We start from the raw sequence: 14,098 nt of genomic DNA on the forward strand, positions 1-14,098 counted from the left end.
TTTACAAAGAATGGATTACTAAGTGAATGTAATCTATTAGAAAATAATGCCTAGTTGAGGTATAAAAGTCTGATGGATGATTGTAAGATTGCTGGGAGACATGCGGTATGGTTAGGTTACGTCTGCTGTGCGCGATCCTTTCTTGCCCAACAGGTTTTTAATGAACACTTTGAACGCCCAGTAAGCCACTGTGGATCTGATAGATTAGAACCATTACATACCTCATGTCAAGATGTGTGCAAGCACTCGTGTGTCGTTATGCCACTGCTCTTGATGTGTTATTGGCTGCTATACTGCTGTTGGACATATGACATAAACCCTTTCTCTCACACACACACACACACACACACACACACACACACACACATGTTTGTTTTTGTGAATTGTGGGGACTTTCCATAGACTTCAATGCATTTTACACTGAACAAACTGTACATTCTATCCCCCTACCCTGCCCCTACCCCTAAACCTAACCCTCACAGGAAACTGTGCAAACTTTTACTTTTTCACAAAAACTCATTCTATATGATTTATAAACCCATTTACATTGTGGGGACCGCTGGCTGGTCCCCATGATGTAGGTGAACTCAGGTTTATATTACATCATGGGGACATTTGGTCCCCACAATGTAATATAAACAAAAGCACACACACACACACACACACACACACACACACACACACACACACACACACACACACACACACACACACACACACACACACACACACACACACACACACACACACACAGACACAGACACAGAGACACACACATTAAACGTCCCATTCATAAGGCAGGAAATTGAGATTTAATCACCAAAGACTGCTATAAAATTGATCAAGGATGACTGCCACTAAATTATTAGCTTGTTTTTGGCTTGCATGATCAATGCATGTCTATTCTTTCTCTCTCATTAAACCTCTCCTCCACACAGTGTCTGTTCTCTTCTAGTCTCATTTCTCTGTATGGACATAAAATGCTATTCTTTTACTCCATCATGTATCCTGTTTTTTTTGTGTGGGTGTTTTGCTTCCTGGTGGCATTTGATTTCACTACCCTTGGGTGTCCTTGGACTGACAAACCCATCCACCCACTACCTGTAAAATGTGTATGTGAGAGAAAGAAACTCTGGTGTTGATGTCAAATGATAAATTACTGTAATTCCTCTTGCATCAACTGCAAACTCAATCATCCTGTTCACTTCAGCTCGCATTGACAAAGCCAGAAATTATTCTCTGTCTCCCAAAAAGAATAACATCAAAAAGCCTTAAACATGCCTTCATCCCTTGCTTTTATGTTATCAATAGATTACTTTTTTCTTGACTGATTTGAGACAAAAATTGTGACTGTCTAACCCTGTCCTAATTGCAGTCAAGTTCTGTACCATTGGTTGGTTGGTTGGTTGGTTGATTGATGGATTAAAAAACAAATTTAAAACAAACAAATATTAAATTAAAAATGTATTTACATTTTTAAATGATTTTATTCGTTTTATTTATCCCTTTTTTGTTTATATATTTTTTTGTTATATTTTCATATTTTATTTTAAATCTAAAATAAAAAAAAACATTTATTTGTTTAATGTATTATTTATTTTATTTGTATACTTAAGTATTTTATTCCCTTTTTTCCTTTTTTGTGTATTTCTGCATTTTTCGGCATAAAAATATATTTAAAAAATCTTTTTTTTTATCATTTTAATTTATATTATTATTTTCATAAACAGCGAAAAGACAGATAATTCAGCGAGTGCTTCGGTTCTCAGAGCTGCACTCCCACCTGTCTTCCGCACAGTCTGTTAGCCTGATCACTTTGAGTCTGCCCTTTGATTGGAGCATCGTAGCCCCCTGCTAGGTTTTTACGAGTCGTATGAAGTTTTACGGTGTTATTCTGGGCCGGCCTGCTGCTCCAATTACGTTAACACTCCCCAAGGCATCACTAAAAAGATAAGAGCGCCAGGTAGGCTTGAGAGAGACAAAAGGGGACATGTGGGAAATTTTTAGGACAGAAGTTTTTTAGCAGATAAGTCTGCTCTAATGGAGATGAATGCATGTGTGTGTGTGTGAGACAGGTTTTATGCATGAAACTATCGGAGCAGGTATTCTACTTGAAACTGGAATTGTTTTTTGATTAGTGTGTGTATGTGGAAATAATATTTCCATCAGTCCTGTTTAGGAACAAGTGCATGGTGTAATGATGCCGTTGTCGGTAACGAGATCCATATTGAGCTCCATATTGTTTATCGTTCAGGTGCTGAGTCTCTCTTATGGCTTCAGCAGAGCACCGGCTGAATATGGCTGCAATGAGGGATATGACAGGAATGGCCATATTAAATTTCTTCTCGGCTAACAGTAAATTTTTCCATTCTGATGTCAAGAATGCAGAGCATCTGGGAGCAGAGGACAGAACGAAAGAGAGGGAGGGAGAGAGGAACGTTAGTAGCGGCAGCAGCATGCGCTTTGGGAGCACTTTATCGATTTCCAGCTATTTATCCTCCTCTTTTCCATCTCTCCTCTCTTTTTCTCTCTCTCTACTGCCACAGGGATGCAGAACTGTAACACAAGGATTTGTTGCCACTGGAATAGCTCCCTGTTTCCAATTACATCAGAATGAAAATTTCCACTTCATTTTACCAAATGCAGGAGAAAGGAGAGGGAGAAAAGAGGGAGAAGGAATTTCATTTATTTGTATTTTATTTTTATGTCCCCATTTTCAGAGGATAGAGATATCTGTCGCTGTCGACAAGCAGAACGTGTTCAGTTCTGAATATCTGGTTGCTGGAATGTAAAAAGTGTCTGAACATCTTTATACACAACGTCCAAAAGCTACAAATGAGCAATATACATTTATTTTATTGTATATGCATCACAATACTAAAATGTTGCTGAGTAGTTGGTAGGGTGCTCTGGGTGGTGACTTACTAATCCAAGTCAAAAGAGCCAATCATTTTGTCTGTGATAATCTGGTGACACGTGGATCTGGTTCCTCTTTCAGTGTAGTAGCTACAGTTTCAAAAACCCAACTTTAAATTCAAGCTTGCCAGTTGTAGTTATTTTTCTGGTGTGATTGAGCTTTGATACTCTGATACAGAAATGAAACGTGTACTGTCACATGGAATCAGAATGTGATTGGACTGAATCTTTTCTACAGGTGTTCAAATGGCTGCTTCAGGATCACATTCCCTCCTGTTCTGTCTAATCTCAGTAAAATAACTGGGCTCCAGAGATTTCAGGCTCCAGAGATGCTCATTTGAGGAATGGTTTGACCTTGGCTACTGTACCGCTAGATCAGAATGAAAAAAATCTTTTTTTTCTTCTTCTTCTTCTTTTTCTTTTTTTTTTTTTTTTTTTTTGTTGATAAGCACTTCATGGCTTTAGCCAGGAGGAAAAAAACACGGGGAGCTACTGACTTCAAATGAAAAATTTTGAAACCAAATAACTTTTTTCTTTCCCTCCAAATTACAATATACAATATATTTCTGTTTAAAATTTAATTCTGTTCCTTTGTAGGGCTGCAGCTATCGATTCTTTTTGTAATCGATTAATCTAGCACTTAATTGATCGATTAATCGGATAATTTTTTTTAAACAACCAAAATAAATAATGCATAGTGAAAAATGATGTGGCTGTAAAATGATCAAGCATTTGGCTTTTAGTTCTAAAAAAAACAGAGGTATTGGTTCCAACTCCAACATTTGGCTCCAAAACTAAGCCTTTTTATTGCAATTTTTTACCCATTTAGTGTTTATAAGTGCCAGTGCCAACAATTATATAACAATACAGTTAAGTCAACTTACTGGAAAACATGTATAACATGTAAAACTATGAATACAAACTTAAATAGTAAAGGCCATTTGGCCTTTGTTTTTTCGTCTTAATACAACATTACAAAAAAAGGATTGCACCTTCTGCAAATTACCCACCTGAGAACAAAAACACATGCCGTTTGTGAGGAAGAGTGACGCCCCAGTCAGACCAGTTGCTTCAATGCAGTTTGGTACGGCAGAAATAGCCTACATACAATCATTTTCAATAGAACGCTGCATTTGGCTTGCATCACTTGCATTGCGGTGCATTTTAGGTGAAGCATCTGTTCGAAAAATCGCGTCACAACATCACGTCCATGTGTATACAGTGAATGCATACTGAAATTATTGTTGCGTGGCTACATAAAGTTTAAGCATTTGTGATGCATTGACGTGATTGGTCTGACTGGCGCGTGAGAGAGACGAGGGTGCATGCGTGTGTGTGTGAAGGGGTTCTTTTTATTAGGCTATACTCTCTTACAATTGAACGTGAATACGTTTACTACTTGAAAACATTAAAGCTAAACATCATATCTATCTTTACTCTCCGCCATCGCGCCAACTAAATTCAAAATGTCACGCGCTATGGTGTGCTTCCTGAACACTGAACAACGGTCCGTGTGAATCAGATCCCTGCACGTATAGTGCGCGCCATAGGAATTTAATGAGGCTTCGAGGCAGAGTTTTTGTCTCGAGGAATTTTTGTAATCGAGTTAATCGAGTAACTCGATGAATCGTTTCAGCCCTATTCCTTTGAGCTTTCTATTATCACAGAATCTTGAAAAACTGAATCATGGTTTACAAAAACATATTGAGCAGCAGAACTGTTTGGTGTCTTGAGCACCAAATCAGCAGTATATAGTGATTTCTGAAGGGTCATGCGACACTGAAGACTGGGGTAATGACTCCTAAAAAATGAAAATTAAGCTTTTCCATCACAGGAATAAATTGTGTATTAAAATATATTTATTTTAAATTGTAATGTTTCATAATATTTACTGTTTATGATCAAATAAATGTATAAAACTTCTTTCAAGTACATTGAAAAATGTATTGGTAGTGTAAAGTTTTGTTTTGTTTTTTGAACACCTCTTACATTGTCTTTTACTGTACATTGCCACATATCAACATCCATCAGCAGGTATTTTGATTTAAAGTTACTGCTACGAATTCACATTTGTAACCATTTAATGGGTTAGTTCACTCAAAACTGAAAATTCTGTCATTAATTACTCACCATCGTGTTGTTCCACACCCGTAAGACCTTAGTTCATCTTCGAAACACAAATTAAGATATTTTTGATAAAATCCGATTGCTCAGTGCAACCTCCATTGACAGCAAGATAATTAACATTTTCAAATGCCCAGAAAGGTACTAAAAACATATTTAAAACAGTTCATGTGACTACAGTGTTTCAACCATAATGTTATGGAGCGAGGAGAATACTTTTTGTGTGCCAGAAAAACAAAAACAAAATAACGACTTTATTTAACAATATCTAGTGATAGTCGATTTCAAAACACTGCTTCATGAAGCTTCAAAGCTTTACTTTTTTTTTTTTTTTTTTTCTCTAATCAGTGGTTCGGAGCATGAAAGTCATGTGATTTCAGTAAACGAGGTTTTGTTACGTCATAAGTGTTTCGAAGCGTTTTGAAATTTCGATGGTTGACTTTGGAGGTTTGACACACGCTCCGAACCACTGATTCGAAACAAAAGATTCGGAAAGCTTCGAAGCTTCATGAAGCAGTGTTTTGAAATTGCCCATCACTAGATAGTTGCGTAAAGTCATTTATTATTATTATTTTATTTACTTTTTTTTTTGCGCACAAATTATTCTCGTCGCTTTACAACATCAAGGTTGAACAACTGTAGTCACATGAACTGTTGTAAATATGTCTTTAGTACCTTTCTGGGCATTTGAAAGTGTTAATTATCTTGCTGTCAGTGGAGGTCTTACGGGTGTGGAATGACATAAGGGTGAGTAATTAATGACCGAATATTTGGGTAAACTAACCCTTTAAGTTGCAGAATGGGGTACAAATTGTTTATTGCTAAAAGCAATTAGTAGGATGATGCAGTGTATATGTGCAGTACTGATGTATAGAACTAGACTACATTTTAGTACCTAAATGGTATATATTAGAAAATTTTTAAAGGGTACTGTACTGTCCCAGTTTTTTTTTTTTTGAGAGAGAGAGAGAGAGAGAGAAAGAGAGTCTGTGACTGTGTGTAATTGGAGTAGATGGTCCAAAACATGCTAGTAGGTCTGGGAGATCCTGGGGAAGAGCTCTAATGTGCGTTGTGGTTAAAGAGGCTGGAGCTAAGAACACTGCAATGAAATCCTGCAATGGACTCAGAATGCATGTTTGTGTGCTTCATGCATATTTTGGCCGTTTAGACACAGATACCCCAAGAACAGATCAAAGATAGTCACTACAACTCAGACTGTTATGTAGCCGGATAATTCTCTCTCTCTCTCTTCCTCTCTCCCCCCTACTATAATTTGTCAGCTCCGGAGGGCCTCTCTTTCTCTCTGTGGATGTAGTTTTTCTGTTTTAGGAGGTAAATCAAAGGGAAATGAATGGAAGTACGCAGAGTGCAGCTGTTCTTGTTTTCATTTTTCCATTCACTCGCTCAGTTTTCTCACAGACAGGCATGAACCATGTTTTTGAGTAGCACCTGAAATACTGACCCCTGAGGTGGTCTTATGCATGAGTGTGTATTTGCATGACATGTATATTGCTTCACAGAGTCAGTCTTTCTGCACTTGAAGAAGAGAAGTTTGACCCAGTGTTCATTTCCTGCTGCACAGCCCACTGAGACGAGTGTGTGTGAATCTTTTTGCACTATTGACTCTTGAACCCATCCGAACAAGACATTCAAAGAAAGCCATTTTACTGTTCCTTTTCAAAATGTGGCCTGTGTTGTAAATCTATTTGGTCTGGTTTTCTTCCAGTTGTCCTCTTCCTGGCTAGTGTGAGGCCAACAGGAGCCAGACAGGGAGCCAACGGAGCATATTTCCCATGCGGACAGCCTATATTGTGGCATGTGTTTGTGTTTGTATGCGCTATCCTTGTTTCTTATTTTCTGAGTGCCTAAGAATATCTGTTTTGTTCCAGAAAACCATCACGTCTGCATGCATGTGCAGCGTTTGTGCGTGTCTGCGTGTATTGTGTTAACTCCAGACAGTTTGGATGACCTTGCTGCCTTCCGAACAGGCTGTGTAATTAAAGCTGCACTTCATGCCCTGTTCTGCTGACCCATAATGCTGTGAATTTGAGAAGCAGGTCCTTCTGCCCCCTGCTCCGCCCTGTTGTATTCCAGCACCGCCATTGATGTCTGAGAAACGCTGTTATTTTCTGGAGGCCGCTGGGAAGTGTAGGCGTGTGAAAAGGAAACACTGCTTGGCACAGCATTCTTTCACATCCCGCCCGGTATATTTGGCCTGGCAGCCAATAATGTTCAGTTTACGCAGATCCTTTTATAGGCTGCTGCTGGGACATAAGGTTAGATGTTTACTGTTAAAGTCAGCCCTTGTCCAGATGGTCAGCGGTCAGCAGAACAGTGTCGGCGAGTGAGTGACTACTTAAAAGTAGCGCCACTACTAACTTAACATTTGTAAGTAGCTCAGCTGTTGCAAAACAGTGTTGCATTTCCAGTAACAAGCCAGTTTGTCCAACAAGTGGTGTAGTAAGACAGTGCTGTTTTGTCACATTGCAGTTTGTTATGCAGAGGCCATAATCAAATTCGTTCTGTTAATCTATTTCAGTAGTATCATGTATTTTTGTTACATGATGCTGTTTGTGACTTTTAAACCATTTTGTTACATAAATCCAGTTTTACATTTTAATATTTAATTAGAAGCAAGGACATATATTTGTTATCAGTACTCAGCACTATATATAATATAATATAATATAATATAACATAATATAATATAATATAATATAATATAATATAATATAATATAATATAATATAATATAATATAATATAATATAATATAATCTAATATAATCTTTCAATTACACTATAATGTTGAATGGTTATAATTAATGTCAAAAAATCCATTTAATAGAGACTTACTGATTATATGAGATGTAAATAATCGGATAATCAGATATTTCTTTTAATTTTATTATTTATGTTGCTCAAATAGAGTGCTTAGCTAGCTACAGAGAAACTGGTTGCCAGTCAACAGACAAGTGACCATTTCTGAGTGGCGACGTCACGTCACGGATTCTACCAGCACGATTCAGCACGGTTGGACAACAGTGTCGAAAATTCTGGGCCGAGAACTTTTTGTAATCATGCCGTGCCGAACCAGGCTCAGGTGGAAACACAACTGGAACAGTTCCTTACCATTCTAAGAATCGTTTGGCCTGATGGTGGAAAAGTGGCTAGTGATACTAGTGCTTGATAAAAAGCCATTATGCCATTTAAGGAGATTAAATTTGAAAGTATAACAATATAAAAATATCTTAACTTTAATGTTAGGTGTGATTCATCATGATTAATTACAGAAAAAAATATATTGATTAGTTAATTGACAGTGTGACATTATATTATTATATTATATTATATTATATATTATTATATTATATTATATATTATATTATATTATATTATATTATATTATATTATATTATATTATATTATATTATATTATATTATATTATATTATATTATATTTATATTATATTATATTATCCCACAATCCAACAATGCATTTGTTACTGTATTTGTTCTTTGTTAATATTAGTTAATACAAATAAAGCAGTTCATTCACAGTGCATTAACTGTTAACAAATTAACCTTGTTGTAAAGTGTTACCGATTAATTATTGTATTGTATTAAATGTTTAAATCATGTACACTTGCATGAAAAGACGACTCCTGTTGGCTGCCATATTGCCATATATACAATGCTGCATTGCAGTGCATTGCACCTTTTAAATATCTTCAGTGTAGTTAGCTAAATTTGATTTATTTATTTATTTATTTATTTATTATTATTATTATTATTTATTTTTATTTTATTTGTAATTTAACTGACCAATAACTTTAGGCAAGACTTTCTGGTCACCTTGCACTTTCAGCTCAAGTGATGTTGATGTATGAATCTGACAGCAGCAAAAATTAATATTCTGAAACTGTCATTTACTCATGTCATTTCCAAACCTGTGACTTTCTTCATGACTTTCTTTCCTCTGCAGAGAATAAAATAAATTGCTTGGTGTTTATTTGTCCTTTCAATGGAAACCAAAATGGTTTGGTTACCAACATTTTACAAAATATCTTTTGTGTTCCACAGAAGAGAAATTTAGTCATATAGGTTTGAATTGACATGGAGGTGAGTAAATGATGACAGTTTTTTGATCATTTACCTAATTAATAATAGAAGTTGTCATATCTACCTTCATCTTTTGTATTTTCTTGTGCATAAGCGAGTTATAAAGACCTGGTTGGTGGTTTTATTTTGTTTAAACATCACAGGCATCCTAATGAAACTTTAGGGATTTGATTCACAGTTCCAGTTGTGATTCCTAGAAAAACAGGAAATATCCAGACAAAGGGAGGAAGTAAGGTGCAGCCTGGGAGAGGACCTTTTTTTTTTACCCTTAGTTTGACCCATTGAGCATGCTAAATTAAACCATAATGTTTTCACTTTTTTACTCTTGGTGTACTGATGTGTGACGACTATACTACACCACATCATCTCAGAGGTTTTCACTGAAGAATAATGTTCATAACCGATCTGACATGGTTCAGGTGACTGTTAATGCAGATTTTCTGGGTCTTGTTTATATCAGTCTATATTTTCTCTTTGGGTATTGGGAGTGTGTGTGTCTGAGTGAGTGTGTAATGTTTCCTGTATTTCCTCTGCAGGTCTGTATGAGCTGTTGTCTGTATTGCCGTCTCAGCTGCAGCCTCATGTTGAGAGTGCAGATGACCGCTCCTTTCTACACGCTATGTTCGGGGAGAGGAGTTTACATTCATTGGTCAAGGTGAGTGTGTGTGTGTGAGAAATGCTAGACATAAACTACTCAAAGTCTTGACATAACACATTAGGTCACTAAATCATTGCATGATTGTAATTTTAAGGATAGTGTTTTTTGTATAATTGGTTGTAATAAGTGGTGATCTAAAGGCACATCCAGAAAAAGTTAAATCAGTGATTATTGAATGTGAACCATTTCAGACTTGAAATCGGATGTAGGCTGTATGCCCTGTTGTCCTTTTTGTTCCTAAATCTAAATCTGTGGTTAAGGCCAGTTTTAACTGTATTTGTAATTTAATTTCTTCTTTCTCTTATTTACATTTACTCTATGGCTTGTCTTTTTGAGTGTGGATTTACACAAGTTTTCACATGCTACTTTTGGGAAATCAGTTTAATCAGGTTGTGTTGTACCTGTACTTATCAGCTTTCACTTGTTTTACCTGCAATTCCTTTGATTTTTCTTCCCTTCATTCTTTTCATGGTCAATCACTGCTGTCACTGATTCTCAGATACTTGTACTCGTACTTAATACATAGTTCACTGGCCATATTGGCCCCGTTGTACACACTGTAGACTGAGCTGGCCTGTGCACCAGAAGTCCTCTATATAACAGTCTACCCACAGAGGCAGAAGAGGTCTGACAGGCAGGACAGCAGACCACAGTCTAAGCCAAAGACCTCTGTTCTCTTTTCTCCATGCAATTAAAGCAGGGTTTCACACATGTCCCACTGCACTCTGTTGCTCTGCCAAGGTGCCACTCCAGAGAGCCTTACAGGAAATCGGACACAACCTGTAATTTCCACCTAGGTTCAGTATGTCTGTGTGTGTCTTAGATAAAAGGGAAAATGACAGAAAGAGAAGGATAATTTGGAAACTTTACTTTTACATTTTTTTTTTTTTTTTTTTTTAGTGGGAAGTAAGTTGTTCAGTAACACTTAAAGCCTTTATATATAATGTACTATAAAAGTATTTTAATGCATTAATTATGCCTTGTTTTATCTCATGAATACTCGTAACCACAGTTATAATATACACTTTTATAAAGTATAATACATTATAATATTTGTACATAACTTGTTACATCTGAAATTGGTTTGTCATGTGTTTTAATGCATTTTAACTTTGGTTACAATTATTTATAAAACAATAAAATGCATTACAATGTGCATGATGAATACCTTTTATAACGCATTATACATAAAGGCTTCAAGTAAAGCCCAGTTGTTCTTTCCTAAGGTCTCTTATGCCAAGTTTACACTACAGGACTACACTACGTCAGCAGATCGCTGTGCTGTTCAGACTACATGACTTGCTGTGGAGTCTTGAAGTCGTTGTGGTGTTCACACTACATGACACTATGTAAATGATCCACAACAGGGGGTTACACAATACACGAGCTGACAACAACTCTGTCACCCAACGACTTTATTTGAAAATGGACATTGGGAAGAAATTAGATTAAATTTTGAATTAAATCTGATTAAAATCAAATGAACCCTTTCACACAAGTTTAAAATATTCTGGCTTACCTCCCAGGCCACCATTAGAATGTTTCCTTTAATGTTTCCATAACGACGCGTCGTAATTGTCACGTGACACACCACGGCCACACTGTATGACAGATGTATCACTTTTCTCACCATGTCATCAACTATCTGATATTCCAATTCTCATATATTTGCAAGTGAGTGTTTTGTCATTTAAAAACCTACAACATGATCTTATTGTTTGTCTGGGCTTTAGTTCAGAGAGTCCTGTCAGTTGGATTTATAGGCTACAGTACGTGAATTCATCCATTCGTACCGAAATACATGTGGCCGGTGAACTGGGAGAAGAATAGTGTGAGCTTTATAGTTACTTACACAATGTGTATTTGATGTGAATAAACATTGGCAAATTATAGGCTATTTGAATGGCTTGCTGCTTCCATAGACATCAGTGTATATTTCATTGGCTGTTGTGTCGCGACACATGACGCCACAGGATATCGAGTCGGCCGACAGCTCCAGATATTTAGCATGCTAGATATTTGTCTGGCGTCAGTGAGGTGTCGGCGACACGTCAGCGAGCCTCTTTGATGCGTCGTTGAGTAGTTCATACATGATTTCCCCCCCATCACAGCCCGACCTGTTGGCGAGCTTGTTAACTTGCAAATCGGCCTTAAAATCCTGTAGTGTAAACTTGGCATTAGGATATAGGATAGAGACGCTATCCTATAAAGTTTGATCTGATTTTTATTTATTATTTTTTTGTATCTCATGAATGAATGAATGAGGCATTTATATAGCGCTTTCCTATGTACTACTGTACACCCAAAGCGCTTTACAATCATATCAGGGGTCTCTCCTCATCCACCACCAATGTGCAGCATCCACTTGGATGATGCGACGGCAGCTACAGTACAACGGTGGCAGTGCGCTCACCACACACCAGCTGTAGGTGGAGAGGAGAGAGAATGAAAGAGACAATTCAATGGATGGGGATTATTAGGAGGCCATGATAGGTAAGGGCCTATGGAGGGAATTTGGCCAGGACACCGGGGTTACATCCCTACTCTTTACGAGAAGTACCATGGGATTTTTAATGACCACAGAGAGTCAGGACCTCGGTTTAACGTCTCATCCGAAGGATGGTGCTTGTTACAGTACAGTGTCCCCGTCACCATACTGGGGCGTTAGGACCCACACAGACCACAGGGTGAGCACCCCCTGCTGGCCTCACTAACACCTCTTCCAGCAGCTACCTGGTTTTCCCAGGAGGTCTCCCATCCAGGTACTAACCAGGCTCAGTCCTGCTTAGCTTCAGTGGGCAACCAGTCTTGGGCTACAGGGTGATATGGCTGCTGGCATGAAGATTGGATTTTTTTCCCCCTCCAATTATACCCAACATCAAATCTTTGGGTCGTAAGCTTGACACAGCTGTCAGATCAGCTGCTAATGGCTGCGGTTTTCACCTGAATTTCTGTAAGCGTTATTACAAGATGAAAACAGATTAAATGCAGACTCCTGTATTCAGCCCTCCAGGGCCAATCTGGCCTTGTTTCATGCATTTTCACCATGGAAAAGGCAGTTTGGGACTTGGAAAAAGTTTAGCTAGGATCCAGTAACATCAGTGGCAAAGGAGTGGGATAGCAGTTCTCATTTACTAATAGTTGTGTGAATTGTTTTGGAATTTAAATTATGGCTAATTGACAACACACATGTATGCTCATTAATTTTTTAACCTTGGTCTAATGTTAATGCGGGGTGTTCTAAATGAACCGTGTGCCTGAGGTTTGTAATTTGCATAAAACATGCCCAAACCATCTCCATATATGGGCCTTCTTTAACAGCTCTTTTACTAAAATAAAATGTACAGTGTTACCAATTCATTTTAGCATTACATATTTGATTCAAAAGTTGAACTCTACGCTAGAAATTGTATCCACTTCATATTTAAATGACTTCCGTTTGTTACATTAAAGGGGACCTATTATGGAAAATTCACTTTTTAAGGTGTTTGAACACAGATGTGTGTCCACAGTGTATGTGTAAACAACCAGCCTATCATGGTAAAAATCCGCCCAATACTTTTTCCCTAATCCCCATTTATCATTTTCAATCACTCAGAACACAGTTTGATATTTACCCATACTCCTATGTAAGAGTAGGGAAACCCCGCGCATGACTGGTGATGATCTGCCCTGTTAGCATAGACACACCCCTGAGTGAGAAGCACAGAGTCCACCATTTCTATTTACTCGCTGTATCAGCTAGAGATATACAATGTCTGTGCCAAAAAAACATTACAAATGTTCTGCTCTCAATAGACTATATGGAGCCTCGTATAGCCATCTGAGTCACTGAGGACAACGTGATTAAAGTTATTACTCAAGGATGGATCAGTACAAACTGTTTGTGATCCTCTCCGGAGCAAAACTGGTGATGGCAGAGAGAGAGAGTGCACGCACTTTATTACAGTCCATCTGAGTTGTTTTACGGATGTAAAGTTTACCAGTTTGTTATGCACCCCCAAAAAGGCATAAGGTAGGTCTGTATATATTTGTTTCCTGTTGTAACGAGTGTTTTTGTAATTCATTGTGTATGTTAATGATAATGCGAGGGAGAGTTTATAGATTAAAGACTTTAATGCGCACTTCTTGTACTGTGTTTTATTCAGCTCTTATGGTTATTTTCTGGAGTGATAACGTACAGGTCATCTTTTTTGTGTGATGTACAATAAACTTCATAAACTCATCAGTAAAGATTTGTCCATCATTCGGATGGGGTCGATTCAAACTAAACAGCTAC

The 14,098-nt window shown here is 37.5% G+C and overlaps 1 protein-coding gene across 6 annotated transcripts in view; it reads left to right on the plus strand.

Moving 5' to 3' along the window:
* mpp7a (MAGUK p55 scaffold protein 7a) overlaps nt 1-14,098 on the plus strand; it is a 142,714-nt gene that overhangs the window by 46,556 nt on the left and 82,060 nt on the right. For 4 of the 6 annotated variants that reach the window (XM_067368618.1, XM_067368617.1, XM_067368616.1 and 1 more), the window contains one exon: nt 9,698-9,816. In XM_067368618.1, coding sequence (XP_067224719.1) covers nt 9,698-9,816 — 119 coding nt within the window. Of the gene's footprint in view, nt 1-9,471; nt 9,581-9,697; nt 9,817-13,587; nt 13,730-14,098 lie in introns of those variants that run through there. The other 2 variants (XM_067368620.1, XM_067368619.1) reach the window with 2 other exon arrangements.

Source organism: Chanodichthys erythropterus, chromosome 19 (assembly GCF_024489055.1).
Source record: "Chanodichthys erythropterus isolate Z2021 chromosome 19, ASM2448905v1, whole genome shotgun sequence".
NCBI lineage: Eukaryota > Metazoa > Chordata > Actinopteri > Cypriniformes > Xenocyprididae > Chanodichthys > Chanodichthys erythropterus.